General features: G+C 46.5%; 1 protein-coding gene across 4 annotated transcripts in view; it reads left to right on the top strand.

Annotated features, from left to right (window-relative positions):
- Nucleotides 1-26,858, top strand: part of LOC139268853 (oxysterol-binding protein 2-like) — a 426,288-nt gene that overhangs the window by 383,642 nt on the left and 15,788 nt on the right. For all 4 annotated transcript variants that reach the window (XM_070887626.1, XM_070887622.1, XM_070887623.1 and 1 more), the window contains 3 exons: nt 9,326-9,571; nt 23,644-23,764; nt 26,621-26,724. In XM_070887626.1, the coding sequence (XP_070743727.1) occupies nt 9,326-9,571; nt 23,644-23,764; nt 26,621-26,724 (471 nt within the window). The remainder of the gene's footprint in view (nt 1-9,325; nt 9,572-23,643; nt 23,765-26,620; nt 26,725-26,858) is intronic.

The raw sequence follows: 26,858 nt of genomic DNA on the forward strand, positions 1-26,858 counted from the left end.
ACAACACCACCTCCAAGCTCTCCTTCAGGTCACACGCCATCCTGACTTGGACACATCACCATTCCTTCATCGGCACTGGGTCAAAATCCTGGAACTCCCTCTCTAACAGCACTGTGGGAGCACCTTCACCACACGGACTGCAGCTGTTCAAGAAGGCGACTCACCACCTTATCACGGGCAATTAAGGATGGGCAATAAGTGCCAACCCTGCCAGTGATCCCGAGAATGGTTAAAAATAGTTGTCCCACGAGTACCTCCGATGCTGTAGATTTGCCATTCAGCGCCAGGACAAAGTGTTTACATCGCAGTCTTAATCCTGAAGGAGATCTGCTCCTCCACATCCTTAAACTGACGCTGGAAACGTATCATCTGAGGCTTAAGCTCCTTCTGTTTCGTTTCACGTTTAATCGGCTTATCAGTGTTAAAAATAATCGGTTCCGTCTCGGATAATAAAATGGTTGCAGGCAAAATGTCATTTTGTGTTGTACCTGTACTATAACTTTCCAGAATCTCCAAATCCTCTGGAAAACGAGTGAGACGCAGCAGCTGGCGGGGACTGTTAGTGAGAATCCCTCGGGAAATGTATCCGAGTCTGGCATGGGGGAGGAACAGTCTGTGTACATTCGCTCGCTCTCTCTGCCACATTCACAAAAACATTAACCTGCTGATATTCCTAAGCGCTGCGCATATTGAGTGCTTAATGAAGCCTTCCTTTGATAACACAAGACTTGCAGTGACGGCAATGAGGAAAAAAAGCACAGGAAATGATTTATGGGTGTGTGTGTTATCACAGTCGCAGAGGAGACGCAGGTGGAAACGGAGGCAAAGTGGAGCAGCTATTTATAGTGAGTGCGAAGCCGCGGAATAATGAATGCCTGGGCTCCTGGGACGCCACAAGTTTGGGGAAGAAAGCTTCAGCTCCGACAGGTGTGCCTGTCATGGTGCCAGGAGGTGCTTGGAGTGGGGGTTGTTCTTTAACCTGTTCCATCGCCGAATGCAAAGGACAGCTTTTGTCTCTGTCATTTCCACTTCGCGTCAAGCCGGAGAGCAGTCGCCGTGGGTGAGAGGTTGAGGTGACAAGCGAGTGAGTCCTTCTGCACCTCAGCATGTTGTAATTTCTTCCCATTCAAATAATATTCCCTTTTACTGTTTTTTTTTTTTCCCCCAAGGTGGATGACCTCACATTTTCCGACATTGTATTCCATCTGCCAAACCTTAGCCCATTCGCTTAACCTATCTAAATCTCTTTGCAACCTCTCTGTCTCCTCTACACAACCCGCTTTCCCACTAATCTTTGTGTTATCTGCAAATTTTGTTACACTACACTCCGTCCCCTCTTCCAGGTCATCTATGTATATTGTAAACAGTTGTGGTCCCAGCACCGATCCCTGTGGCACACCACTAACCACCGATTGCCAACCTGAAAAGGACCCATTTATCCTGACTCTCTGCTTTCTGTTAGTTAGCCAATTCTCTATCCATGCTGATACATTTCCTCTGACTCCACGTACCTTTATCTTCTGCAGTAACCTTTGGTGTGGCACCTTATCGAATGCCTTTTGGAAATCTAAATACACCACATCCATCGGTACACCTCTATCCACCATGCTCGTTATATCCTCAAAGAATTCCAGTAAATTAGTTAAACATGATTTCCCCTTCATCGATCCATGCTACATCTGCTTGATTGCTCTATTCCTATCTAGATGTCCCGCTATTTCTTCCTTAATGATAGTTTCAAGCATTTTCCCCACTACAGATGTTAAACTAACCGGCCTATAGTTACCTGCCTTTTGTCTGCCCCCTTTTTTAAACAGAGGCGTTACATTAGCTGCTTTCCAATCCGCTGGTACCTCCCCAGAGATTTCTTTGCTTCTCTACCCCATTTAGTTTCTTACCTTCCAAGGCTTAAGTGTCCTCCTTATTCCCCTACCAAAATGAACCATCTCACACTCTGCTGTATTGAATTTAATTGGCCATTTATCTGGCCAACCTGCAAGCCTGTTTGTTTTCCTGTACATCCTGCAGCCCTGCACATTGTAAGCTATGACCCCCAGTTTGGTATCATCTGTAAATTTCAATTCCAAACAACCAATTCCTGAGTTCAAATCATTTATGTATAACGTGAACAACAGTGGTCTCAGCACAGATCACTGTGGGACACCACTTGCCACTTTCTGCCGGTCTGAGAAACTTCTCTTGCCTCCTACCCTCTGATTTCTGTTTTGTAGCTATCTTTCCATGTCACCACACACCCTGACCTTTGTCATTCGTCTCTTATTGGACACTATTGAAGACCTTCTGAAATTCCATATATATCACATCCGCTGCATTGTCCTTGTCTATTCTTTCCGTTATTTCAAAGAATTCAGTAAGCTTGGTTAACATGATCGTTTAGAAATCAATGCTGAGTCATTTTTATTATATTCTTCGTCTCGAGATGTTTTGTTAAATGATCTTTTAGCAAAGATTCTAATATCTTTCCGACCATTGACATGAAGTTTATTGCTTTATTGTTACATGGGTTAGTTCTATCTCCCTTTTTGAAGAAAGGAATGACATTTGCTGTCATCGTTCTCCTGGCATGATTTCTTTTCCTATTGAATTTTTATACATGGACACTAGTGCCTCTGCTATCTCCTTTCCAGTTTCTTTGAATATCCATGGGTGAAATCCATCTGGACCTGAGGTTTTGTACTCTGAAGTTGGGCTGGTTTGTCTACTATCTCCATTCTTTCGATTTTCATTGTTGTTCTATCTCTCTTAACAATTTCTACTGTTATTTCCTTTTTGATAGCCTCTTCAGTGAAATAGGAGGCAGTAGCTGTTCAGTCTCTCTGACATTTCATTATCATCTCCCGTGAGTTTAGCTTGCTCATCCCGCATTGTCACTATCCCTGTCTTCATTGTCCTTTTGTTATTTATGTGCCTATAGAAAACTGTACTATATATTTTTATATTCTTTGATATTTTCATTTCACAGTTCCTCTTTGCCTTCCCAAATAATTGTCTTTTTACCCTCTTTCCTAAACTCATATTCCCTTTTGACCTCTCCTTTATTGTTTATGTATTTGGTTTATGCCTTTTTCTTTAGATTCAGTGTTATCCTAATCTTTTTATATATCCATGGCAACTCATTCTTCGCTAGTTTGTTCTTATTTCTCAGTGGAATATATTTCTCCTGAGCTCTATTGATCTCCCCTTTAAATATTGACCAATATTGTTTTACCTCTTGGCCTGTCAGTATTTCTCTCCAGCTCAGCTTCATCCTCATTCCCTCACCATTGGCTTTTTTTCCAATCAATTACTTTACTCTTTGTACCATATATCTCTCAATTATTATCTTCAATCTTATTATATTGTGATCACTATTCCCTAGATGCTATCCCACACTTACTTCTCTTATTACATGCAATGAAAGTAAGATTAATGGGTCTGTAGTTAGCGCTGTAGAATGCCTGCCTGCCTCTTGGAAAAACAAGGGAGGAAAAGATATATAAAATTAGATCTTTATGTGCTGAACCTGACATCAGTTACAGCATGTGCCTTTATGTATTAATTGGATGTGTGGCTCTGAAACCATGGTCACAGTCCTAGATTGGTTGGTCTGCTCCATGTATTACAAGTATTATCCCACTGGGTTTGCCCAGCGACTCAGTCTCCCACGCAGTGATTGTTGAAAACGCATTTTGTCGTTTTCTCTTCCTAAGCTGTTCCTGCTCATCGAGCTGAGATTCGAACATCCAGTGTCAGTATCCAGCAACTCCCAAACCAGGCATAGATTCTGCAGAGCTGGTCTCCAGTCGTCTTGGGTAATCCTTGCCAATGGACCAAGACCTAGCTCTGTCAAGCCCGTGTGGTGGCTAGTGTGCAACGGCCACCCCACGTTAAAAAAAAAAAATAAATCCATGCACAGACATCTTCCACCCTTCAACATGTATTTCGGGACTTGGAATATCAGGTCCTTTATTGAACTACCTGTGAACTCATCCCTTTTTGGTGTGGAAGCAGGTCATCCTCGATACAAGGGGCCACCTTTGATGATGGATTCAGTGTGAAGTTCCCCTAACTGTGTGTTTTAGCCACAGATGATCACCCCCGCAGCACCAGTGTAGAATGTGCACCTCCCACATCAGTAATCCTCCATCCTCTCTGCGTGGCTTTGGCAACCAAATGCCAAATTAGGAGCGATTCTGTGCGATGGGCACATCCTCAGCATGAACTTAATTAAGATTACCTAAACTCATTTTATTTAAAGTTGCTCCAGCCAGCCGAGAGAGGCGATTTTAATCCAATCAGTCTGGACTAGATACAAACTCTGGTCCCAGAAGTGACAGGCCAGTGCTTAACCCACAGCACTGTCAATCCCCCTCCTCATCGCTTTTTTAAAATTAAAGGATACAAATTAAGCACTTACATTGATTAAATGAACAGCAGCGTGGCAACATTATACTGCTGCTCTGGTCTGTTTACTAATCCCACAAACCTCAAGCCTGTCTCACAGCAATGCTGTGGAAAGTCGGGAAGGAATTTAACTACTAATCTCTCGGGCAGGAATGGAGGCTATTGGAGGGGAGATCCATCCACTTTAGGGTTGGGGGGGGTGCGGGGGCTAGGGAACAGGGTTCATCAGACACAGTCTCAGAAAATCCCTCAGACAGTCCCGTGCACGCCCCCCGTCCCGTGAACGCCCACCATCCCTTCCAAATCTCATGGACATGAAGCCTCGCACAGACATAAGAACATAAGAAATAGGAGTAGGCCATTCGGCCCCTTGAGCCTGCTCTGCCATTCAATAAGATCATGGCTGCTCTGATCCTGGCCTCAACTCCACTTCCCTGCCCGCTTCCCGTAACCCTTGACTGTCATTCAAGAATTTGTCTATCTCCACCTTAAATATATTCAATGACCACAGCTCTCCGGGGCAGAGAAATCCAAAGATTCACGACCCTCTGAGAGAAGAAATTCCTCCTCCTCTCCGTTTTAAATGGGCGACCCCTTATTCTGAAACTATGCCCCCTAGTTCTAGATTCCCATCGAGGGGAAATATCCTCTCTGCATCTACCCTGTCAAGCCCCCTCAGAATTTTCTATGTTTGAATAAGATCACCTTGACACGTACTCACACAGACTGAATCCCTCACGCACAACCCTCATATTCAGTCTCACACAGACTCCGGGCTTTGTCAAGTAAACTCTTCCACACCTTCACATACACCAAGTGATCTTTTATCGTGCTCTGTGATAAAACAGAATCCTTCTGATCACAGACCTTTTGTTTAATGAAGAAATAAAGTTGTTGATAAATTTGAATCGTCTAATACTGTGACAGTTCTATGAATAAATAGCATTGCTAAAGTTTAGTGTCAGCACAGAATCTCGGCCTTCATTTGAAGAAACACATGAAACTGTGAAAATGCCTATTAGGTGAAATGCAAAATGGGCAGAATCCACCACCCTGATGGTTTAATTTGGAGTTTCTGTCACGCTGTTGATACATTTTCTATTGGAATCCTTCAGCCGTATCATTATTTAGCCACGTCTTGTTCTCTCAACTAAATGCCCAAGGCAGAACAGCACCACCTGCTGTATTCACAAAGAAAGGATGTTGGAGTTCAGAGAGAATGGAGTCTGATGTACAAATATGAGGAAAATAAAAAGTGATGTGGACTGGCATAATGCAGTAAGATTCAGGGGAAGTCTTCAAATAAGGCACAAGGTCTACAAACATATGGATTGAAGATCAGAAATCGTTGTAGAAGACTTGAGCATATAATGTAATCTGATGCTCCCAGTGCAGTACTTGAGGGAGTGCTGCACTGTCGGGGGTGGGGCGGATCTGAGGCCCCATCTGCTCCCTCGGGTGGATGTAAAAAAACCAAGCCCTGGCACTATTCGAAAAGAGCTGGGGAATTTTCCCTGGTAACCAGGCCAATATTTATCCCTCAACCTGCATCACTGAAACAGATGATCTGGTCATTATCACTTTACCGTTTGTGGGAGCTTGATAAAAACAAATTGGCTGCTGCGTTTCCTACATTACAACAGTGACTATACTTCAAAAGTACTTCACTAGCTATAAAGCGCTTTCAGACATCATAAGGTTGTGAAAAGCGCTATATAAGTGCAAGTCTATCTGTCTTTAGAACTGTCAAAACAGCGTCAGTAGCTACAGCTTCAAAACCTTCAACAACTCTATTGTTGTGCCAGGCTGAATGGCCAAGGCTCAGTACTCTGCTTTACAGGATCAAGGGCAGAAATTGACCTGTATTTAATTGTATGCCACACTTTTGTTACTTAATAATTCAAATGAAGTAAATTAGTTGCAGTCACGAGAATAATGCTGTCAATTTGAATAACGTTTCGCTCATACGGGGTAATCTCATATATCGAATATCACTCAGGAATCCATAAGAACGTAAGAATTAGGAGCAGGAGTAGGCCATATAGCCCCTTGTGCCTGCTTTGCCATTCAATAAGATCATGGCTGATTTTCAACCTCAACACTTTTCTGCCCGATCTCTATATCCCTTGATTCCCCGAGAGTCTAAAAATCTCTCTAACTCAGATTTGAATATACTCAATGATTCAGCATCCACAGCCCTTTGTCGAAAGATTCCCAACCCTCTGAGTGAAGAAATTCTTTCTCATCTCAATCTTAAATAGCCGACTACTTATCCTGAGACTATGCCCTACCTCTCAGCATCTACCCTGTCAATCCCCCTCAGAATCTTGTATGTTTCTATTAGATCACCTCTCATTCTTCTCAACTCCAGATAATTTAGGCCAAATCTACTCAATCTCTCCTCATAGGACAACCCTCTCATCCCAGGGACCAATCTAGTAAACTTTTGTTGTACCGCCACTAAGCCAAGTATATCCTTCCTCAGATAAGGAGACCAAAACTGTGCACAGTACTCCAGGTGTGGTCTCACCAAAGCCCTGTACAATTGTATCAAGACTTCAATTCTTGTATTTCAAACCCCCTTGCAATAAAGGCCAACATGCCATTTGCCTTTCTTATTGCTTGCTGTACCTGCATGCTAACTCTGTGTTTCCTGTACAAGGACACCCAAATCTCTCTGAACACTAACATTTAATAGTTTCTCAACATTTTAAAAGTATTCTGTTTTTCTCTTCTTCCTACCAAAATGAATAACCTCACATTTCCCCACATTATACTCCATATTCCACCTTATTGCCCACTCACTTAATCTTGTCTATATCCCTTTGCAGGATTTTGTGTTCTCCTCACAGCTTACTGTCCCACCGAGTTTTGTATTATCAGCAAACTTGGATACATTGCACTCGCTCCCTTCATCGAAGTTATTAATATAGATTGTAAATAGCTGAGGCCCCAGCACTGATCCTTGTGGCACCCCACTAGTTACAGCCTGCCAACCGGAAAATGACCCATTTATCCCTAGTCTCTGTTTTCTATCCATTAACCAATCCTCGATCGATGCTGATATATTACCCCCCATCCCATGAGCCCTTATTTTGCATAGCATCCATTTATGTGGCACCTTATCGAATGCCTTTTGGAAATCCAAATATACTACATCGACTGGTTCCCCTTTATCTACCCTGCTAGTTACATACTCAAAAAAAAACTCTTAATAAATTTGTTAAACATTAATTCTTTTTCATAAAACTGTGTTGACTCTGCCTAATCATAGTATGATTTTCTAAGTGCCCTTTTGCCACTTCCTTAATAATGGATTCCAGAATTTTCTCGACGACTGATGTCAGGCTAACTGGCCTGTAGTTCCCTGTTTTCTCTCTCCCTCCTTTCTTGAATAGTGGGGTTACATTTTCTACCTTATAATCTGCTTGGACCGTTCCAGAATCTAGAGAATTTTGGAAGATCACAACCAGTGCAGCCACCTCTGTTAGAACCCTAAGATGTGGGCTGTCAGGTCCAGGGGATTTGTCGGCTTTTAGTCCCATTAGTTTCTCTAGTACTTTTTCTCTACTGCCTTAATTACTTCAAGTTACTTGCTCGCATTAGCCCCTTGGCTTCCCTCTTTTTTTTTTCCTCGAGGTTTCCCTGGAATGTTCTAAACCATTTTCCATCCCCCATCAGAAATTTCAATAGAGGTCAAAAATATTCTAGAACTTTCTTAAACCGAGGTAACTAGCTGAACAGCTGCCTGGCATGGTTGAGCAGTAAGTTCCTGTTGTGAAAACGGCGACTGATCTAAACATACCTGAAAGCAGAATCAGTGACTGAAACCACAGGAAGCTGAGAGTGACACTGTAACCAGGTAACTCTCGCTGTGCTCATTTTATTTAAATAAACAACACGGCAATCAGGCATATATTATCCTAACATGGTCACTGGGGGGATAAATGTCTCGAGTATCAGCAACTCTTGTGGCTCTGCTGGTGATTTTAGTTTTGACACAAAGGTTGATAAACATTCTGCCCAATGTGAAACTGAGCCTAACAACAACCTGTATTTATATAGCGGCTTTAATGTAGTGAAACATCCTAAGGCACTTCACAGGAATGTTATCAAACAAAATTTGACACCGAACCTCAGCGATATTGAGGCAGAAGAGGGAGGTTTTAAGGAGCATCTTAAAGGATTAAAGAGAGGCAGAGAGGTTTAGGGAAGAAATTTCAGAGCTTAGGTCCTTGGCAACTGAAGGCACGGCCGCCAATGGTGGAGTGATTAAAATCGGGGAGGTTCAAGAATTGAAGGAGTGCAGATATTTCTGAGGGTTGTAGGACTGGAGGAGATTACAGAGATGGGGAGGGGCGAGGACATTGAGGAATTTGAAAACGTGGATGAAAATCTTTTACACGAGTCGTTATTTAACCAGGGGCTAATGTAGGTTAGCAAGCACCGGGGTGATGGGTGAACGGGACTTGGTGCGAGTTAGGACATGGGCAGAGTTTAGGATGACCTCACGTTTACGGAGGGTAGAAGATGGGAACCCCCAGAGAAATGGTATAAACAGGCTGTTTCTCCAGAATTTCCTCCAATCTCCCACTGCAATTACAGCCAGACTGGGAGAGCCCTCGAGAAAATTCAAGGCCTTTCTCTTGAGTGGGTGGTGCTGTTTGCTAGACTCCCATCATTAATGAGGTGTGATCATGTTGATGCAATGTTACCGTATGACTGCTTAATACGTTTGTATTAAATGCATTGTGCGCTGTTTTAACTGAGGTGCTAACACATTTATTTGAAGAGAGTCAATCCTTCCATTAAAATAAGGGACAAAACAATTAACGCACAGTGCAATTTCATCATCTAAAGGTTTAAACAAGCACTAATTTTATTAAACGTGGCTCTGAGCTTATGTTCTCTTTGCTTCCAGGTGAATTTCAACGAGCCCTTATCGATGCTTCAGAGACTAACTGAGGACCTGGAGTACCATGAACTATTGGACAAGGCAGCTCGGTGTGACAGCTCTGCCGAGCAGATGTGCTATGTGGCTGCGTTCTCCGTGTCTTCCTACTCCACCACCATCCATCGCACGGCAAAGCCCTTTAACCCTCTTCTTGGGGAGACCTTTGAGCTGGACCGGCTGGAGGAGGGTGGCTTCCGCTCGCTCTGTGAGCAGGTGAGGGGCCTCTGGGACGGCGTGGGAGCCATTGTCTTCATTGCTAGACTGACATCTGTGTGCCGGCACTGTATCAGAAGCACCAACTAATCGTACAGGTACAGCGTCTGAAATCCGGAATCCTGAATCCGTGCCGGATTTTGGGTTTTGCCGGATTTCGGACCTCGCCGCCCGCCAAAATATCCGGTTTTCGGAAGTCCGGATTCGGGACGTTGCACCTGTATCCCCTATAACCACGTGATGGCAGGTTTCCGCACTCTGGCCTCGTTATTCTAAACTGAGTTGTTAGAAACGCATTATATGCTATCTGGGTTGGCACTGAACCATGTGGCCCAGGAAGGTGTCAGATTCAGTCCTTGGTCTGGGCTAATTTTGGAATTGCTAGATGGAAAAAGACCACGGTCCATTTAATTCATCTTCTGCCATCCTGGTAGTCGCAGAATATTTAATCTCAGTCAGAGACAGTACTGTTGGTTTCAATATTTCCGGGTTAGGAAAGAAAAATCTGGCATGGGTCCCTCACCTATCCAGTGACAATATGCTGTCCGTGTGTAGACATTGGGTAGCCTGTGGTTTGGTTGTTCCACCCTGTAGCCCTTCTACAATGAGCAATCACACTCTCCACCCCACTCACTAACGCGCCTACAATACTCTTCTTCACGATGTAATAGTCTCTCTCCTGTCCAGTTCAACGGCCTGTCACAATGTCACAGGAGCCTGTGAGAACAGATCCATATTTGATGTCTATGTCGTTAGTTACTTTGACAATTCCTGCTCCCTCATATAATCAACTTGCCAATGTCGTGCTCGTTCAAATTGATATTTGACTCTGACAGTGGAATTGTAATGCTGGGGATGTTGTACTCCCTCGAGCCTGAGCTCAATCTGATTTATTGTTCAGTCTTGCTTTGTAATCCAAGAAGCACATGGACAAGTATTCCATCACAAGCAGTGGCCAGAGTTCTGTAATATTGTATAAACTCTGTGTAATCTCGCTGTAATGGTCCCTACCCAGGGACTGAGTGGAGCTGTGACCTTTAACAAGGGTGAGCTGAGGTGCTGTATGATTGAAGAAGATTGAGAGTTCCCCGATGGCTTTAATGCCCCTCATGACGTGGTACTGACCAGAAAGTCCCAGATTAAATGCCTGATCTGCACTGCATCAGCCAACCTCAGTTCTGTCAGCATTTGGCTTTCTGCAGTTCCTTAGTGTCTCTTAGCTCGGGCGGGGGGGGGGAGGGGAGGAATCATCCCGGATTCCTGCTCCTGATTGCCCTTCACTGACCTGTGCTAGATAGTATACACATGGATGTCATTCAATGTTAGCATTGGCTATGTCTAATGTTCGCCGTGGTTGAATAATCCACCAACACTCATTGCCCAGGCTCAGACATGAATACGTAAAGGTTCCTGTCATTCTTGAAATGACAGTAGTTATGTAACTGTAACTCATGCACACTGTACCTGTACCCATGAAATGCACACCCTTACCACAGGGGATGAGCTTGTGGGAGACACTCCTCACCTGGGTTTCCAGGTATAAAAGGGGAGGTCCCACCCAGGGTCAGCATTCCTTGGTCCTGGGAATAAAGTGAAGGTCACAGAGTGACCGTGTCTGATATAGACATGCCTCGTGTGAGTTTGTAACAAGGTGCAGAGACACTACAGTACCAGAGGAAGCTGGTCCCTGTGGAATCATACATAGAACCCTACAGCACAGAAGGAGGTCATTTGGCCCATTGTGCCAGTGCCACCTCTTTGATAGAGCTACTGAATTAGTCCCAATGCCCCGCTCGTTCCCTATAGCCCTGTAAATTGTTCCTTTTCAAGTATTTATCCAATTCCCTTTTAAAAGTTACTATTCAATCTGCTTCCACCCGTTCAGGCTGTGCATTCCAGATCACAACAACTCGTCCGTAATCTTTTCATCCTCATTTCCCCCTGGATTTTTTGCCAATCACCTTAAATCTTATTACCCCAATTAACATACATCAGTATAAGTACTTTAAAGAAAGGAGGGAATCACATGGTGGGGTGGGGGTGAGGTGGACTGGTATTGGAAGGGCTGGGCTGGTGAGGGGGTTGGGGGCGGATGGTGTTGGAGGGGCGGGGCTGGTGGAGAGGGTGTTGGGGAGGTATGGGGTGTGGTGGGGGTGGGTGGTGTTGGCAGGGCTAATGGGGAGGGGTGGGGTGGGGGCGGGTGATGGAGGGGCGGGGCTGGTGGGGGCGTGTTGGGCGGATGGGCGTGTTTGGGGGATGTTGGGGGGGCGGAAGCGGAGGAGAGGAACAACCCAAGTGAATCCCAGTTGTAGGGGTGTTTCGGCCTCCCCCATCATGTACCATTCCTGAACGAGAGCGCGTGCTGCTCCCAGACCTCAGCAGATATCACTCTGAAAGCAGCACCAGGACTTGTATTTTCATCTCTTGCTAAGCGCGGCTGTTACCAACTGGGCTGAGATTTGAAGTTGCTGCATGAAGAATGCACATTCAGTCCTGCTTTCTATATGTTCTATGGTGCAGCACATTGAATCACAGCCCTGTCGCCTCCTGAATGATACTGTGTCTATGGCACTGGGTTGTTCCAAGCACCTGAAAGAGACATTGATAGGGTCAGTCAGTATGCAACTCCCTGCTGCATCACACAGATAAGAGATGTCCTTTTTCAAATTGTATCTGTGTGCGTGAAGCTCTATACCGGGACACCTCACCAGCTGGAGAAGCAGACTGAGATTTTTGAGTTCATAATAATACAACAACATAAGTACATGAGAAATAGGAGCAGGAGTAGACCATTTGGCCCCTCGAGCCAGCTCCGCCATTCAATAAGATCATGGCTGATCTGATCATGAACTCAGTTCCACTTCCCTGCCCCCTCCCCATAACCCTTTGCTCCCTTATCGCTCAAAAATCTGTCTATCTCCGCCTTAAATATATTCAATGACCCAGCCTCCCTGGGGCGGAGAATTCCATAGATTTACAACCCTCTCAGAGAAGAAATCCCTCCTCATCTCAGTTTTAAATGGGTGGCCCCTTATTCTGAGACTATGTCCCCTAGTTTTAGTTTCCCCTACGAGTGGAAATATTCTTTCTGCATCCACCTTGTCGAGCCCCCCATTATCTTCTATGTTTCGATAAGATCACCTCTCATTCTTCTGAACTCTGAGTATAGGCCCAACCTACTCAACCTATCTTCATAAATCAACCCCCTCATCTCCGGAATCAACCGAGTGAATCTTCTCTGAACAACCTCCAATGCCAGTATATCCTTCCTTAAATACGGAGACCAAAACTGTACGCAGTACTCCAGGTGTGGCCTCACCAATACCCATGTACAGTTGTAGCAGGACTTCTCTGCTTTTATACTTTACCCCCCTTGCAATAAAGACCAACATTCCATTTGCCTTCCTGATCACTTGCTGTACCTGCATACTAACTTTTTGTGCTTCATGCACAAGGACCCCTAGGTCGCTCTGTACTGCAGCACTTTGCAATTTTTCTTCATTTAAATTATAATTTGCTTTTCTATTTTTCCTACCAAAGTAGATAACCTCACATTCTCTCACATTATACTCCATCTGCCAAATGTTTGCCCACTCATTTAGCCTGTCTATATCCCTTTGCAGATTTCTTGTGTCCTCCTCACAGTTTGCTCTCTCACCCACCTTTGTATCATCAGCAAACTTGGCTACATTACACTCAGTCCCTTCATCCAAGTCATTAATATAGATTGTAAATAGTTGAGGACCCAGTACTGAGCCCTGTGGCACCCTACTAGCCATCCGGAAAATGACCCATTTATCCCGACTATCTGTTTTCTGTTAGTTAACCAATCCTCTATCCATGCTAATATATTACCCCCAATCCCGTGCACTTTTATCTTGTGTAGTAACCTTTTATGTGGCACCTTATCGAATGCCTTCTGGAAATCCAAATATACCACATCTAATGGTTCCCCCTTATCCAGCTTGCTTGTTACACCCTCAAAGAACACCAGCAAATTTGTTAAACATGATTTACCTTTCATAAAACCATGCTGACTCTGCTTGATTGAATCATGTTTTTCCAAATGTCCTGCTACTGCTTCCTTAATAATGAACTCCAGCATGATCCCAACAACAGATGTTAGGCTAACCGGTCCATAGTTTCCTGCTTTTTGTCTGCCTCCTTTTTTTAAATAGGAGCGTTACATTTGCGGTTTTCCTATCTGCTGGGACCTCCCCAGAATCCAGGGAATTTTGATAAATTACAACCAATGCATCCACTATCCCTGCAGCCACTTCTTTTAAGACCTTAGGATGCAAGCCATCAGGTCCAGGGGACTTGTCTGCCTTTCGTCCCATTATTTTATCGAGTACTACTTCTTTAGTGTTCCTCCCTCCCTATAGCCCCCTGATTATCCGCTATTAGGATGTTTTTCGTGTTTTCTACTGTGAAGACCGATACAAAATATTTGTTCAAAGTCTCTGCCATTTCCCTGTTCCCCACTCTTAATTCTCCAGTCTCACCCTTTAAGGGACCAACATTTACTTTAGCCACTCTTTTCCATTTTATGTATCTGTAGAAACTCTTACTATCTGTTTTTATATTTTGTGCTAGTTTGCTTTCATAAACTATCATCCCTCTCCAATATTTTTTTTAGTCGTTCTTTGCTGGCTTTTAAAAGTTTCCCAATCCTCTGGCCTCCCACTAGTCTTGGTCACAGTGTATGCCCTTGTTTTCAATTTGATACCATTCCATATTTCCTTAGTTAGCCACTGATGGTCATCCTTTCACTTAGTCTTTCCTTCTCATTTGGATATATTTTTGTTAAAAGTTATGAAATATCTCCTTAAATGTCTGCCGCTGCTCATCAACCGTCCCACACTTTAATCTAATTTCCCAGTCCATTTTAGCCAACTCTGCCTTGATACCTGTGTAGTGTCCATTATTGAAGCTTAGGACACTGGTTTGAGATCAAACTTTCTCACCCTCCAACTGAATTTGAAATTCAACCATGCCATAGTCACTCATTCCTAGAGGATCCTTTACTAGAAGATCGTTTATTAATCCTGTCTCATTAATTACACATTACCAGATCTAAGATAGCCTGTTTCTATAAATTCTATAAATTGGCCCTCATCCTCACTAAATTCCGCCCCCCCAGCCCTGTGTCCCCCCCCCCAGCCCTGTGTCCCCCCCCCCAGCCCTGTGTCCCCCCCCCCAGCCCTGTGTCCCCCCCCCCCAGCCCTGTATCCCCCCCCCAGCCCTGTATCCCCCCCCCAGCCCTGTATCCCCCCCCCAGCCCTGTATCCCCCCCCCAGCCCTGTATCCCCCCCCAGCCCTGTATCCCCCCCCCAGCCCTGTATCCCCCCCCCAGCCCTGTGTCCCCCCCCCAGCCCTGTGTCCCCCCCCCAGCCCTGTGTCCCCCCCCCAGCCCTGTGTCCCCCCCCCAGCCCTGTGTCCCCCCCCCAGCCCTGTGCCCCCCCCCCAGCCCTGTGCCCCCCCCCAGCCCTGTGTCCCCCCCCCAGCCCTGTGTCCCCCCCCCAGCCCTGTGTCCCCCCCCCAGCCCTGTGTCCCCCCCCCAGCCCTGTGTCCCCCCCCCAGCCCTGTGTCCCCCCCCCAGCCCTGTGTCCCCCCCCCAGCCCTGTGTCCCCCCCCAGCCCTGTGTCCCCCCCCCAGCCCTGTGTCCCCCCCCCAGCCCTGTGTCCCCCCCCCAGCCCTGTGTCCCCCCCCCCCAGCCCTGTGTCCCCCCCCAGCCCTGTGTCCCCCCCCAGCCCTGTGTCCCCCCCCAGCCCTGTGTCCCCCCCCCAGCCCTGTGTCCCCCCCCCAGCCCTGTGTCCCCCCCCCAGCCCTGTGTCCCCCCCAAGCCCTGTCCGTTTCTTCCCCCCCCCCCCCCCCCACTGACTCTCACACTCCCCTCATTCCTGACATCTGTGCATCCATCTCAAAAATTGGACTTCTCTTTTTCCTCGCTACCTGTGCTCCATTACTAATGGCCATTCATTCACCCCATACACACTTGATCCTGGAATTCTCTCCTCAATTGCCTTATCATTCAAAACCTCCTCAAAACCCTTCTTGTCAACCTTAAATAGGTTGTCCATCCATGCCTCTCTGTCCTCTTTTCCTTTTATCCTTGCTGTCCCCCATATCCCTTTCCTCCTTGTTGTACCGTGCATGTGAGGAATGTTGTGTAAATGCTCAAATGTCTCGATAGCCTTGGCTTTACTAGCTATTTGTAGTAATGGATTCCATGTTCTAATAATCCTTTACATGCAAAAATTGCTTCTAACCTCCCACATTATGCCTTCAGCTATCTGGGCCCTGGATTCTGGAACTCCCTCCCTAAACCTCCCTGCTTCGTTACCTCTCTTCTCTTTTAAGACACTCCTTAAAACCTACCTCTTTTTCACCTGTCCTAATATCTCCTTACATGGCTCTGTCAAATTTTGTTTGATAGCACTCCCATGAAGTGCCTTGGGAAGTTTTACTACATGAAGGGTTACGGGAAGCGGGCAGGGAAGTGGAGCTGAGTCCAAGATCCAATCTTATTAAATGGCGGAGCAGACATGAGCGGCCAAATGGTCTCCTACTGCTCCTATTTCTTATGTTCTTATGTAAAGGCGCTAAATAAATGCAAGTTGTTGTTGTGTTGCGTGTCTGTGTGCCATGAATAGCTTGGCCTCGGTTGGCTGTGGGGAGCCTGCATGTTTTGAGCTGCTCCATCTGTCACTGGTCCACAGACACAGCCCAGGAACTGGCAGTGAGTGTCTTGGCCTGTATGCTGCTGTTGGAGGCCGAGTCATGAGATGGTGGCTGCCCATCTCTATAAACGGGGACCATTGTCGTGTGATGGAGTCTGTGGCCCCTAATGATGATGGTAACTCATCATCATAGGCTGTCCCTCAGAATCGAGGAAGACTTGCTTCCACTCTTAAAATGAGTTCTTAGGTGGCTGAACAGTCCAATACGAGAGCCACAGACTATGTCACAGGTGGAACAGATAGTCGTTGAGGGAAGGGGAGGGTGGGACTGGTTTGCCGCACGCTCTTTCCGCTGCCTGCGCTTGCTTTCTGCATGCTCTCGGCGTTGAGACTCGAGGTGTTCAGTGCCCTCTCGGATGCACTTCCTCCGCTTTGGTCAGTCTTTGGCCAGGGACTCCCAGGTGTCAGTGGGGATGTTGCACTTTATCAGGGAGGCTTTGAGGGTGTCCTTGTAGCGTTTTGTCTGCCCACCGTTGGCTTGTTTGCCATGCTTCCAATGTATGAAACTGGGCTTTATCGGGTCTTGGACTGTGACACCTTCCCTGCTGGGACCACTAGCATTCCATGCTCATCAAAGGCACTCTTTGGCACAAGAACCTTTGCTGCACAACTGCACCCAACTAGCTGAGGGACTATAAATACAAGAGAGACTTCAAAAATTGGCTGTTTCATTCAGACAGAGGGGATTACAAGGTGATTCGATAGAGATGTTTAAAACGATGAAGGGTTGGAACAGAGTAGATGTTTCCAGTGATTAAGAGTCTAGAACAAGGGGACATATGATTAAATGTGAGAGATTTAGGACAGAGAGCAGGAGGAACCTTTTTACACAGAGGATTGCAAGGCTGTGGAAAGCACTGCTGGGAGTTACGACGATAACAACTTGCATTAATATAGCGCCTTTAATGTGGTGAAATGTCCCAAGGTGCTGAGGCAGAGAGCATGTGATTGTTTATGTGGATAGGTGGCTGAAGGAAAGGGGAATAGAGGGACCTGGGAAACAGGGTGGCTTGTGGGATTTGGACTACTGCTCATGTGTAGGATAAACTGGCTGGGCCCATGTTGGACTTTTGGTGTGATTCTATGAAGAGGTTTAGGGGTGGAGTTCCAAGCTGTAGGCTCTGCACCAATGGGTAAGCGGGAGGAAGTGGGATGCACAGGCAGCCAGAGTCACAGGAGCACAGGGCCCTCTGGAATGGAGGGCCAGAGGAGGCAGCAGAGGTTGGGTCTGCTTATGTTCCCTAATTTTGATGTAATTCTATGATTCAGCAGAATTGTTACAGGTATGTTCTGATTGGACACTCAGTTTTACGTCTGACCTCACACTATTGGGTTAAATATTAATGTTTGAGGGCTCCAGACAGAATCAAGAACTACATAGAATTTTACAGCACAGAAACAGGTCACTCGGTCTATACTGGTGTTTCTACTCCACACGAGCCTCCTCCTACCCCTTCATCTAATCTTATCGGCATAATCTTCTATTCCTTTCTATCTTGTGTACTTATTGAGCTTCCCCTTAACGGCATCTTTGCTATTCGCCTCAACTGCTCCATGTGCTAGCAAGTTCTACATTCTCACCATTCTGGGTAAAGAAGTTTCTCCTGAATTCCTTTCCTCTTGCAATCTACAGACATTTAAAACTCAAACTTGGTGTCACTGAACCGCGATATATCTCCTGCTCGTTCAACCCTTTAACTATGGGCTGGAACCTTTACCTGAATTTTACAACGTTTTTATTCTGGACTCAGTTGCTAATGCTGTTTCCTCTGAACCAGTGTGTGTGGGTTCAGGATCCACTCCAGGACTTGAGTAGATAATCTCGGCTGACACTCCAGGGGAACGCTTCAGTGTAAGTGCCACACTTCGCCCCAGATGTTAAACTGAGGCCCCAGCTGCCTGTTCCAGTGGGTTAGGTGGATATCCAGAATCCATGGCAACATTCAATAAAGGGCTGGAAGTTCTCGTGGAGTCTTGGCCAACAATCCTCCCAACAACATGCACCACCAAAAACCCATTACACTGCCATTCATCTCAGTGCTGTTTGTGGGATCTTGCAAAACGGCTGCCACATCTACCTACGGAACAGCAGCCAATTATTCCATTGTATATAAGGTGTTTGGGGATGTTTCTGAGGTGTGTGATGAGGTGAATTCTGGCATTGTAAGAAAAAACTCTTGATGTAATCAGTTCTGTGATTGTAAATGCAGACCGCTTTCGATATTAACTTGTACAGTTTCTGAAATTCACTTGAGAGAAGGAAACAGCCCTTTTGCTGAATGCGTTTGGACTTTTTTTTGCATAACTTTTATTTTAAAATGTTTATGTTCATCAAAGTTGAGGGAAGTTACTGCTGGGATATGAGATGCTTCCCATTTCAAGCACACAGTGTCCACATCAGAGACTCCCAGAGCAGTTACAGCATGGATAAATACAGAACAGAAGCTTCATCTAATCAATCCTAACCTTCAGACATTTCTTTCTGTGATCCACATCAGCCATTTTCTGGTCTCTCTCTCTGACTTTGTGAAGTGTGCTAAATCTTGGGACAGGTCTGTGCCCACTAGGACCTGGATTAGGCCTGCCCATGTTTGTAGCAAGTATACAGCTGAGATATTCATCCCATCAAATGCTGGAATTGAACTCCGACTCGAGGTATATGGACAGTGACTAACCCACTACACCACCCAGTGGGAGACCTCGGCTTCGATTTTCCAAGTGTTGACAAAGGGATCATCGGTAAATCTAGCTCCTTGTCGCACCAGTTACTAAACAACCAAAATAACAGGACTGTGTGCCAATCATTAATTGACCCCGTTATAACACGATTACATACATCAGCAGGGCTTAAAAGGTCGCTCGACTCTGAGTATTAAGAAAGTGATGTTGCATATTCCCTACTGCGCCATCACACTGAAGATTGCAATGTGGAATCCTTATATCTATAAATAAGACCCTATTAGAGGCTTTGATAATTACTGTCACTAATGACTATAGCTAATGAATGTGCATTGGAGTACTCTAAATGTGAGTTCATGCAAAAATTAGAATGTATGAGGGAAAGGTTCCTTTCTGCTATTTTCTCCTTTAGGTTATTTTATCTTACCATATCTTAAAATCCAAAGTCATTTCCAGTCATCTAACTCTCACGTATGTCAGAATATCTCACTCACCAATTAGCCCAGGGCTGAGTTATTTCCAGCTTCATCCATTCTGAGAAACAAAATATCTCCCCAGCTTGCGAGTATTATCAGCATGTTTATTGCTCTATTCCTTCAGGGTACCTTTCATTCCTCCAGTCCTTCAGTGTCTGTATCCATCAATCTCCAGTCGCTCTGTGTGTCTCTCCCTCCTTCTCCAGTCATTCTGTGTGTGTCTCCTTCCTTCTCTAAACCCTCACTGTCTCTCCCTCCTTCTCCAATCCCTCACTGTCTCTCTTCCTTCATCTCTAACCACTTAGCTTGTGTCTCCCTCCAGCCAGGTACGGTGGCACAGTGGTTAAATTACGGGACTAGTAATCCAGAGGCCTAGACTAATAACCTGGAGACGTGTGTTCAAATCCCACCACGGCAGCTGTGGAATTTAAATTCAGTTAATGAAATACATCTGGAATAAAAAGTTAGTATCAGTAATGGTGACCATGAAACTACCGGATTGTAGTTAAAACCCATCTGGTTCACTAATGTCATTTAGGGAAGGAAATCTGCCGCCCTTACCTGGTCTGGCAGACCCACAGCAATGTGGTTGACTCTTAACTGCCCTCCCAAGCAAGCCACTCAGTTGTAACAAAAAGTAATAAGAATAAAACTGGGTGGACCACCTGGCATCGCCCTTGGCACCGGTTGCTGACACGACAACGGCACACCCAGCCCAGCCGACCCTGCAAAGTCCTCCCACCAACATCTGGGGACTTGGTTCAAAATTGGGAGAGCTGTCCCACAGACTAGTCAAGCAACAGCCTGACATAGTCATACTCGCATACCTGTCAGCCAATGTCCCAGACATATCACCACCCCTGGGTATGTCCTGTCCCAGAGGTGGCATACAGTCGGGAGGGAGTGGCCCTGGGAGTCTGTAACATTCATTGACTCCGGACCCCATGAATCGCATGGCTCCAGGTCAAGCATGGTCAAGAAAACCTCCTGCTGATTACCACCTACTGCCCTCCCTGAGCTGATGAATCAGTACTCCTCCATGTTGAACACCACTTGCAAGGGCACAGAATGTACTCTGGGTGGGGGACTTCAATGTCCATCAGTAGAATCATATAAATTTACAGCATGGAAGGAGGCCATTCAGCCCATCCTGTTGGCCAACAAAGAGCTATTCCGCCTAATCCCACTTTCCAGCTCTAGGTCCGTAGCCCTGTAGGTTACAACACTTCAGGTGCATATCCAAGTACTTTTTAAATGTAATGAGGGTTTCTGCCTCTACCACCCTTTCAGGCAGTGAGTTCCAGACCCCCACCACCCTCTGGGGGGAAAATTTTCCCCTCAAATCCCCTATGAACCTCCTACCAATTACTTTAAATCTGTGTCCCTCTGATTGTTGACCCTCTGCTAAGGAAAATAATCCATCCTATCCACTCTATCCAGGCCCCTCATAATTTTATACACCTCAATAAGGTCTCCCCTCAGCAGCCTCTGTTCCAAAGAAAAAAGACCCAGCCTATCCAATCTTTCCTCATAGCTAAAATTCTCCAGTCCAGGCAACATCCTCGTAAATCTCCTCTGTACCCTCTCCAGTGCAATCATATCTTTCCTGTAATGTGGTGACCAGAACTGCACGCAGTACTCTAGCTGTGGCCTAACAAGTGTTTTATACAGTTCAAGTATAGCCTCCTTCCTCTTGTATTCCATGCCTCGACTAATAAAGGCAAGTATTTCGTATGCCTTCTTAACCACCTGATCTACCTGGCCTGCTACCTTCAGGGATCTGTGGACATGCACTCCAAGGTCCCTTTGTTCCTCTACACTTCAGAAGTTGCCTTGTTAGACCTCTCCAAATGCACCACTACAGACCGAGCTGGCCGAGTCCTGAAGGAAATAGCTGCCAGACTGGTCCTGTCGCAGGTGGTGAGACAACCAACACGAGGGGAAAAACCGACTTGACCTCGTCCTCACCAATCTACCTGTCGCAGATGCATCTGTCCATGACAGCATTGGTAGCAGTGACCACCGCACAGTCATTGTGGAGACTAAGTCAATACTGGCATCTATCCAACAGTGTGGAAAACTGCCCAGGTATGTCCTGTCCACAAAAAGCAGGACAAATCCAATCCAGTCAATTACCGTCCCATCAGTCTATTCTCAATCATCAGCAAAGTGATGGAAAGTGTCGTCGACAGTGTTATCAAGCGGAACTTACTCATCAATAACCTACTCACCGATGCTCAGTTTGGGTTCTGCCAGGACCACTCGGCTCCAGACCTCATTTCAGCCTTAGTCCAAACATGGACAAAAGAGCTGAATTCCAGAGGTGAGGTGAGAGTGACTGCCCTTGGCATCAAGGAGCCCTGGTAAAATTGATGTCAATGGGAATCGGGGAAAACTCTCCACAGGCTGGAGTCATACCTAGCACAAAAGAAGATGGTTATGGTTGTTGGAGGTCAATCATCCCAGCCCCAGGACATCGCTGCAGGAGTTCCTCAGGGCAGTGTCCTAGGCCCAGCCATCTTCAGCTGCTTCATCAATGACCTTCCCTCCATCATAAGGTCAGAAGTGGGGATGTTCGCTGATGACTGCACACTATCCAGTGCCATTCGCAACTCCTTAGAAAATGAAGCAGTCCATGCCCGCATGCAGCAAGGCCTGGACAACATTCAGGCTTCGGCTGATGTGTGGCACGAATGTTACCTGCCACTTAAGTGCCAGGCAATGACTATCTCCACCGCCCCTTGACATTCAACGGCATTACCATCGCTGAATCCCCCACCATCCTGGGGGGTCACCATTGACCAGAAACTTAACTGCACCAGCCACATAAATACTGTGCCAACAAGAGCGGGTCAGAGGCTGGGTATTCGCCGGTAAGTGCCTCACATCCTGACTCCCCAAAGCCTTTCCATCATCTACATGTTACAAGTCATGAATGTGAGGGAATACTCTCCACTTGTCTGAATGAATGCAGCTCCAACAAAAGAAGCTCGACACCATCCAAGACAAAGCAGCTCACTTGATTGGCACCTCATCCACCACATGTCACTATTAACTCCCTCCACCACCAGTACACCGTGGCTGCAGTGTGTACCATCTACAAGATACATTGCAGCAACTCGCCAAGGCTTCTTCGACAGCACCTCCCAAACCCATGACCTCTACTGCCTCGGAGGACAAGGGCAGCAGGTGCATGGGAACATTATCGCCTGCGAGTTCCCCTCCAAGTTACACACCATCCTGACTTGAAAATATATCGCTGTTCCTTCATCGTTGCTGGGTCAAAATCTTGGAACGCCCTCCCTACTAACAGCACTGTGGGAGCACCTTCACTACACGGACTGCAGCAGTTCTCGAAAAGATAGAAAGACTTACATTTATAAAGTGCCTTTCATGACCACCGGACATCCCAAAGCACTTTACAACCAATGAAGTACTTTTGGAGAGTAATCACTGTTGAAATGTGGGAAACACGGCAGCCAATTTACGAATAAAAAAAATCTCCAATCCCTCAGTGTCTCTCCCTCCTCCAATCCCTTGGGTTCTCGGTCCTTCCATCCATAATGCTTCATTGTTTCTTGCTGCCCCTGAGCCATTGTGCTCTGTTTCAAGACTATATTTGTTGTCTATAGTTGAAGTACCATGAGTTATTTAGATGAATTCAGTAAGGCCCAAAACCTCTGAAATTAGGCCACCCTTGTTTTGGTTTGTGGATATTCTATGCTTTGTGAACCCACAGAACTATCCATAATCCAAAAAATGGGTGGTCTGCTAAAATTAGGAGTTAAGGGGCAGCAGAAGAGGCTTCACTGTGCATCAAACTCGTGCTGTACCCGACCTGGGAGTGCTTGATCCTGAGCCTTGGTATAACATTGGATGTGTTCCATTCCCCTGCACTGGCGACCCTCACTACAAAATCCAAGTTACTTAACTCCACTGATCTCAATGGAGAATAAAATCGGGCGGGGTGTGAAACAGCGTTCCACCCCATCCCGTCAGGTGGATTAAAATTGCCACCCCATTTTTCAGCTGTCTGGACGCATCAGAAGGTGTATCATGCTCTGCTGTCAGTGCCGGGTGAGTGCCCCGTGGTGGTGTAACTCTCTACAACCTTGCGATACTGTAGCACAGCCTGCTGACCTGACCTGTTTGTATGTCTGCCTCCCGTTTGCAGGTGAGTCACCATCCGCCCGCTGCGGCCCACCACGTCTACTCCAAGTACGGCTGGACCCTGTGGCAGGAAATCACCATCGCTAGCAAGTTCCGTGGGAAGTACCTCTCCATCATGCCGCTAGGTAAGGGTCTCTCAGCCCAGCCCGCAGTATTCCTGCAACTGGGAATAAGGGGATCACTAACTGCATTCTGCACTGTAACAACAGGGCACAATAGCATCCTCTCCCTCACAGCAGCACAGCTCAAGGCTCCGTTACACTAAGTGCAGTCAGTAGTGGGAGGTTTTGCTGAGATTCAGCTCTTCGACCAGGAGAGTCAGCAAAAGTCTCCCCTTTGGATCCAGGTTCGGCGTTCGCACTGTGCTAGGCAGTGTTTGTTGGCATGTGACAGGCGAGTGTTGACATTTCCCATTAAACTCTCACATTTCCGTCTGGTCATTATCACTTTCAAAGAGTTTTCCGCCGCGCTCCATTCCCGCAACAGCCTGCTGGAGGAAACTTGGAAGCTGACTTCAGTTTCCATCCTCTTCACCAGATCGGCATCCACCATTTTCTGGCAGTCAACAAGTGTTCCCCGTATCAAACCCATCTTCCCCTCGCCACCCATCGTAACAGCCAGTTCCCACGGAAGTGATCTTCCGATCTCCACTCGTTTTTATTCTCCCCTTGTCCAGTCTCTTCCCGCCAATATCCGCGACTCTTCCGACGCCCTCCGTCAGTTTCCAGTTTCCCGGCCCCAACCTTTTCCCTTTCACCATGGATGTCCAATCCCTCTACACCCCCACCAGGATGGCCTGAGGGCACTCCGCTTGTTTCTCGAGCAGAGGCCCAACCTGTCCCCATCCACCACCACCTTCCTCCTCCTCCACCTGGCTGAACTTGTTCTCACATTGAACAACTTCTCCTTTAACTCCACTCACTTCCTCTAAATAAAAGGTGTTGCTATGGGAACCCACATGGGTCCTAGCTATGCCTGCCTTTTCATGGGATATGTGGAACATTCTTTGTTCCAGTCCTCCCTTACCTCTTTCTCTGGTACATTGATGACAGTATCGGTGATGTTTCCTGCTCTCGCCCCAAAATGGAAAACTTTCATTCACTTTGTTTCCAATTTCCACCCTTCCCTCACCTTCACATGGTTCATCTCCGAATCTTCCCTTCCTCGACTTCTCCATCTCTGGGGATAGGCTATTGACAAACACTCACTATAAGCCCACTGCCTCCCACAGCTATCTGGACTAAACTTCCTCCCACCCCGCATCCTGTAAGGACTCCATTCCATTCTTCCAGTTTCTCCGTCTCCGTCGCATCTGCTCTGACGACGCCACCTTTCACACTAGTGCCTCTGATATGTCTTTCTTTTTCCTCAATCGAGGATTCCCCTCCGCCGTGGTTAACGTGGCACTCGACCGTGTCCATTCTATTTCCCGCACCTCTGCTCTCACCCCGTCCCCTCCCTCCCAGAACCATGATAGGGTTCCCCTTATACTCACCTTTCACCCCACCAGCCTCCACGTTCAACGGATCATCCTCCGCCATTTCTGCCACCTCCAGCGTGATCCCACCACCAATCACTTCTTCCCCTCCCCTCCCAGCATTCCGAAGGGACAGCTCCCTCCGCGACACCCTGGTCCATTCTAGTCACTCCCAGCTCCCCCTCCCCTTCCCATGGCATCTTCCCGTGCAAGCGCAGGAGATCTTAACGCCTGTCCTTTTACCTCCTCCCTTCCCACTGTCCAGGGTCCCAAATACTCCTTCCAGGTGAAACAGCGATTTACTTGTTCTTCCTGTAATTTAGTATACTGTATTCGCTGCTCAACATGCGGTCTCCTCGACATTGGGGAGACCAAACGCAGATTGAGTACTCCCGTCCCGCCCGCTCTAGCCCAAGTGGAAAATGTCAAAGAAGGGGTACCGGCAGCAAAACTCAGCGGCAATGGGCGGTAAGGCCACCAATATCGGGGCCATAGAATCTTACAGCACTGAAGGAGGCCATTCGGCACATCGTGCCTCTTTGAAAGAATTATCCAATTAGAGCCATTGCCTTCTTTTCATACAGCCCTGCAATTTTCTAACCTTGAAGTATATATCCAATTCCCTTTTGAAACTTACTGCGAATCTGCTTCCACCACACTCTCAGACAGAGCATTCCAGATCATCATAACTCACTACATTAAAAAATTCTTCTCCGCTCACCTCTGGCCCTTTTGCCAATTACCTTAAATCTGTGTCTTCGGGTTACGGACCCTTCTGTCACTGGAAACAGTTTTTCCTTATCTATCAAAACCCTTCAAGGTTTTGATCGCCTCTATTAAATCACCCCGTCGTCATCTCTGCTCTGAGGAGAACAACCCCAGCTCTTCTCCCAACTCTCCACATGTAACCGAAATCGATCAACCCCGGTACCATTCTTGTAAATCTCCTCTGCACCCTCTCCAAGGCCTTTGATCAGAGTTTACACTGAAGCCTCCCCCACTTTGGGGAAAACCAATTCTGTTAATCTGCAATAAAGACAGAAAATGGTCAAAACGTTCATCAGCATCTGTGGAGAGAGAAAGGTAGGGTTAACGTTTCAGGTTGATGACCTTTCGTCAGAAACTTGCATCCTGTTATCTTAGTGCCATTGCAATGCCCTGGTTACGTCTACATTAACCATATCTCTCAGCCTTTTAAAGACCTGCATTATATCCACTTACAACCTCACTTTCTCAGTCAAAAGAAGTTGCAAAAGGTAAATTAACCCCTTGTGGACTGTTTTGTAAATGAATCTGAATCATCCTTGCTGCTATTTCCGAGAACAGCCTGGCTGCGTTGCTAGGGAGCGGGGCATCGCTCCTGTCTGTGCTCCCGCTGTTAGTCTGCTGGTCTGGTATAACAGAGGTTAGGGTGCAGGGGTACAGAATGCACGGGTTAACTCCAAATAAAAGGATACCTCTGTCCTGTCTGCTCTGATCTCAGCTGCCTCTCATTGTCCCACAGGTGCCATTCACTTACAGTTCCACTGTGGGGGCAACCACTATGTGTGGAGGAAGGTCACCTCCACAGTGCACAACATCATCGTGGGCAAGCTGTGGATCGATCAGGTTAGTGGCAATCTGTCAACAACTCTTTCAAACTCTCCAGAGGCTCAGAACAGAAATAAACTTCTTCCAGTTAAGAGTAGGGAAATTTAGGTTGATCCGGAAGGGTCATTGCACCGGGGAAAAGGGTCCCTCCA

The sequence above is a fragment of the Pristiophorus japonicus genome, chromosome 8 (genome assembly GCF_044704955.1).
Source record: "Pristiophorus japonicus isolate sPriJap1 chromosome 8, sPriJap1.hap1, whole genome shotgun sequence".
In the NCBI taxonomy this organism is placed as follows: Eukaryota; Metazoa; Chordata; class Chondrichthyes; family Pristiophoridae; genus Pristiophorus; species Pristiophorus japonicus.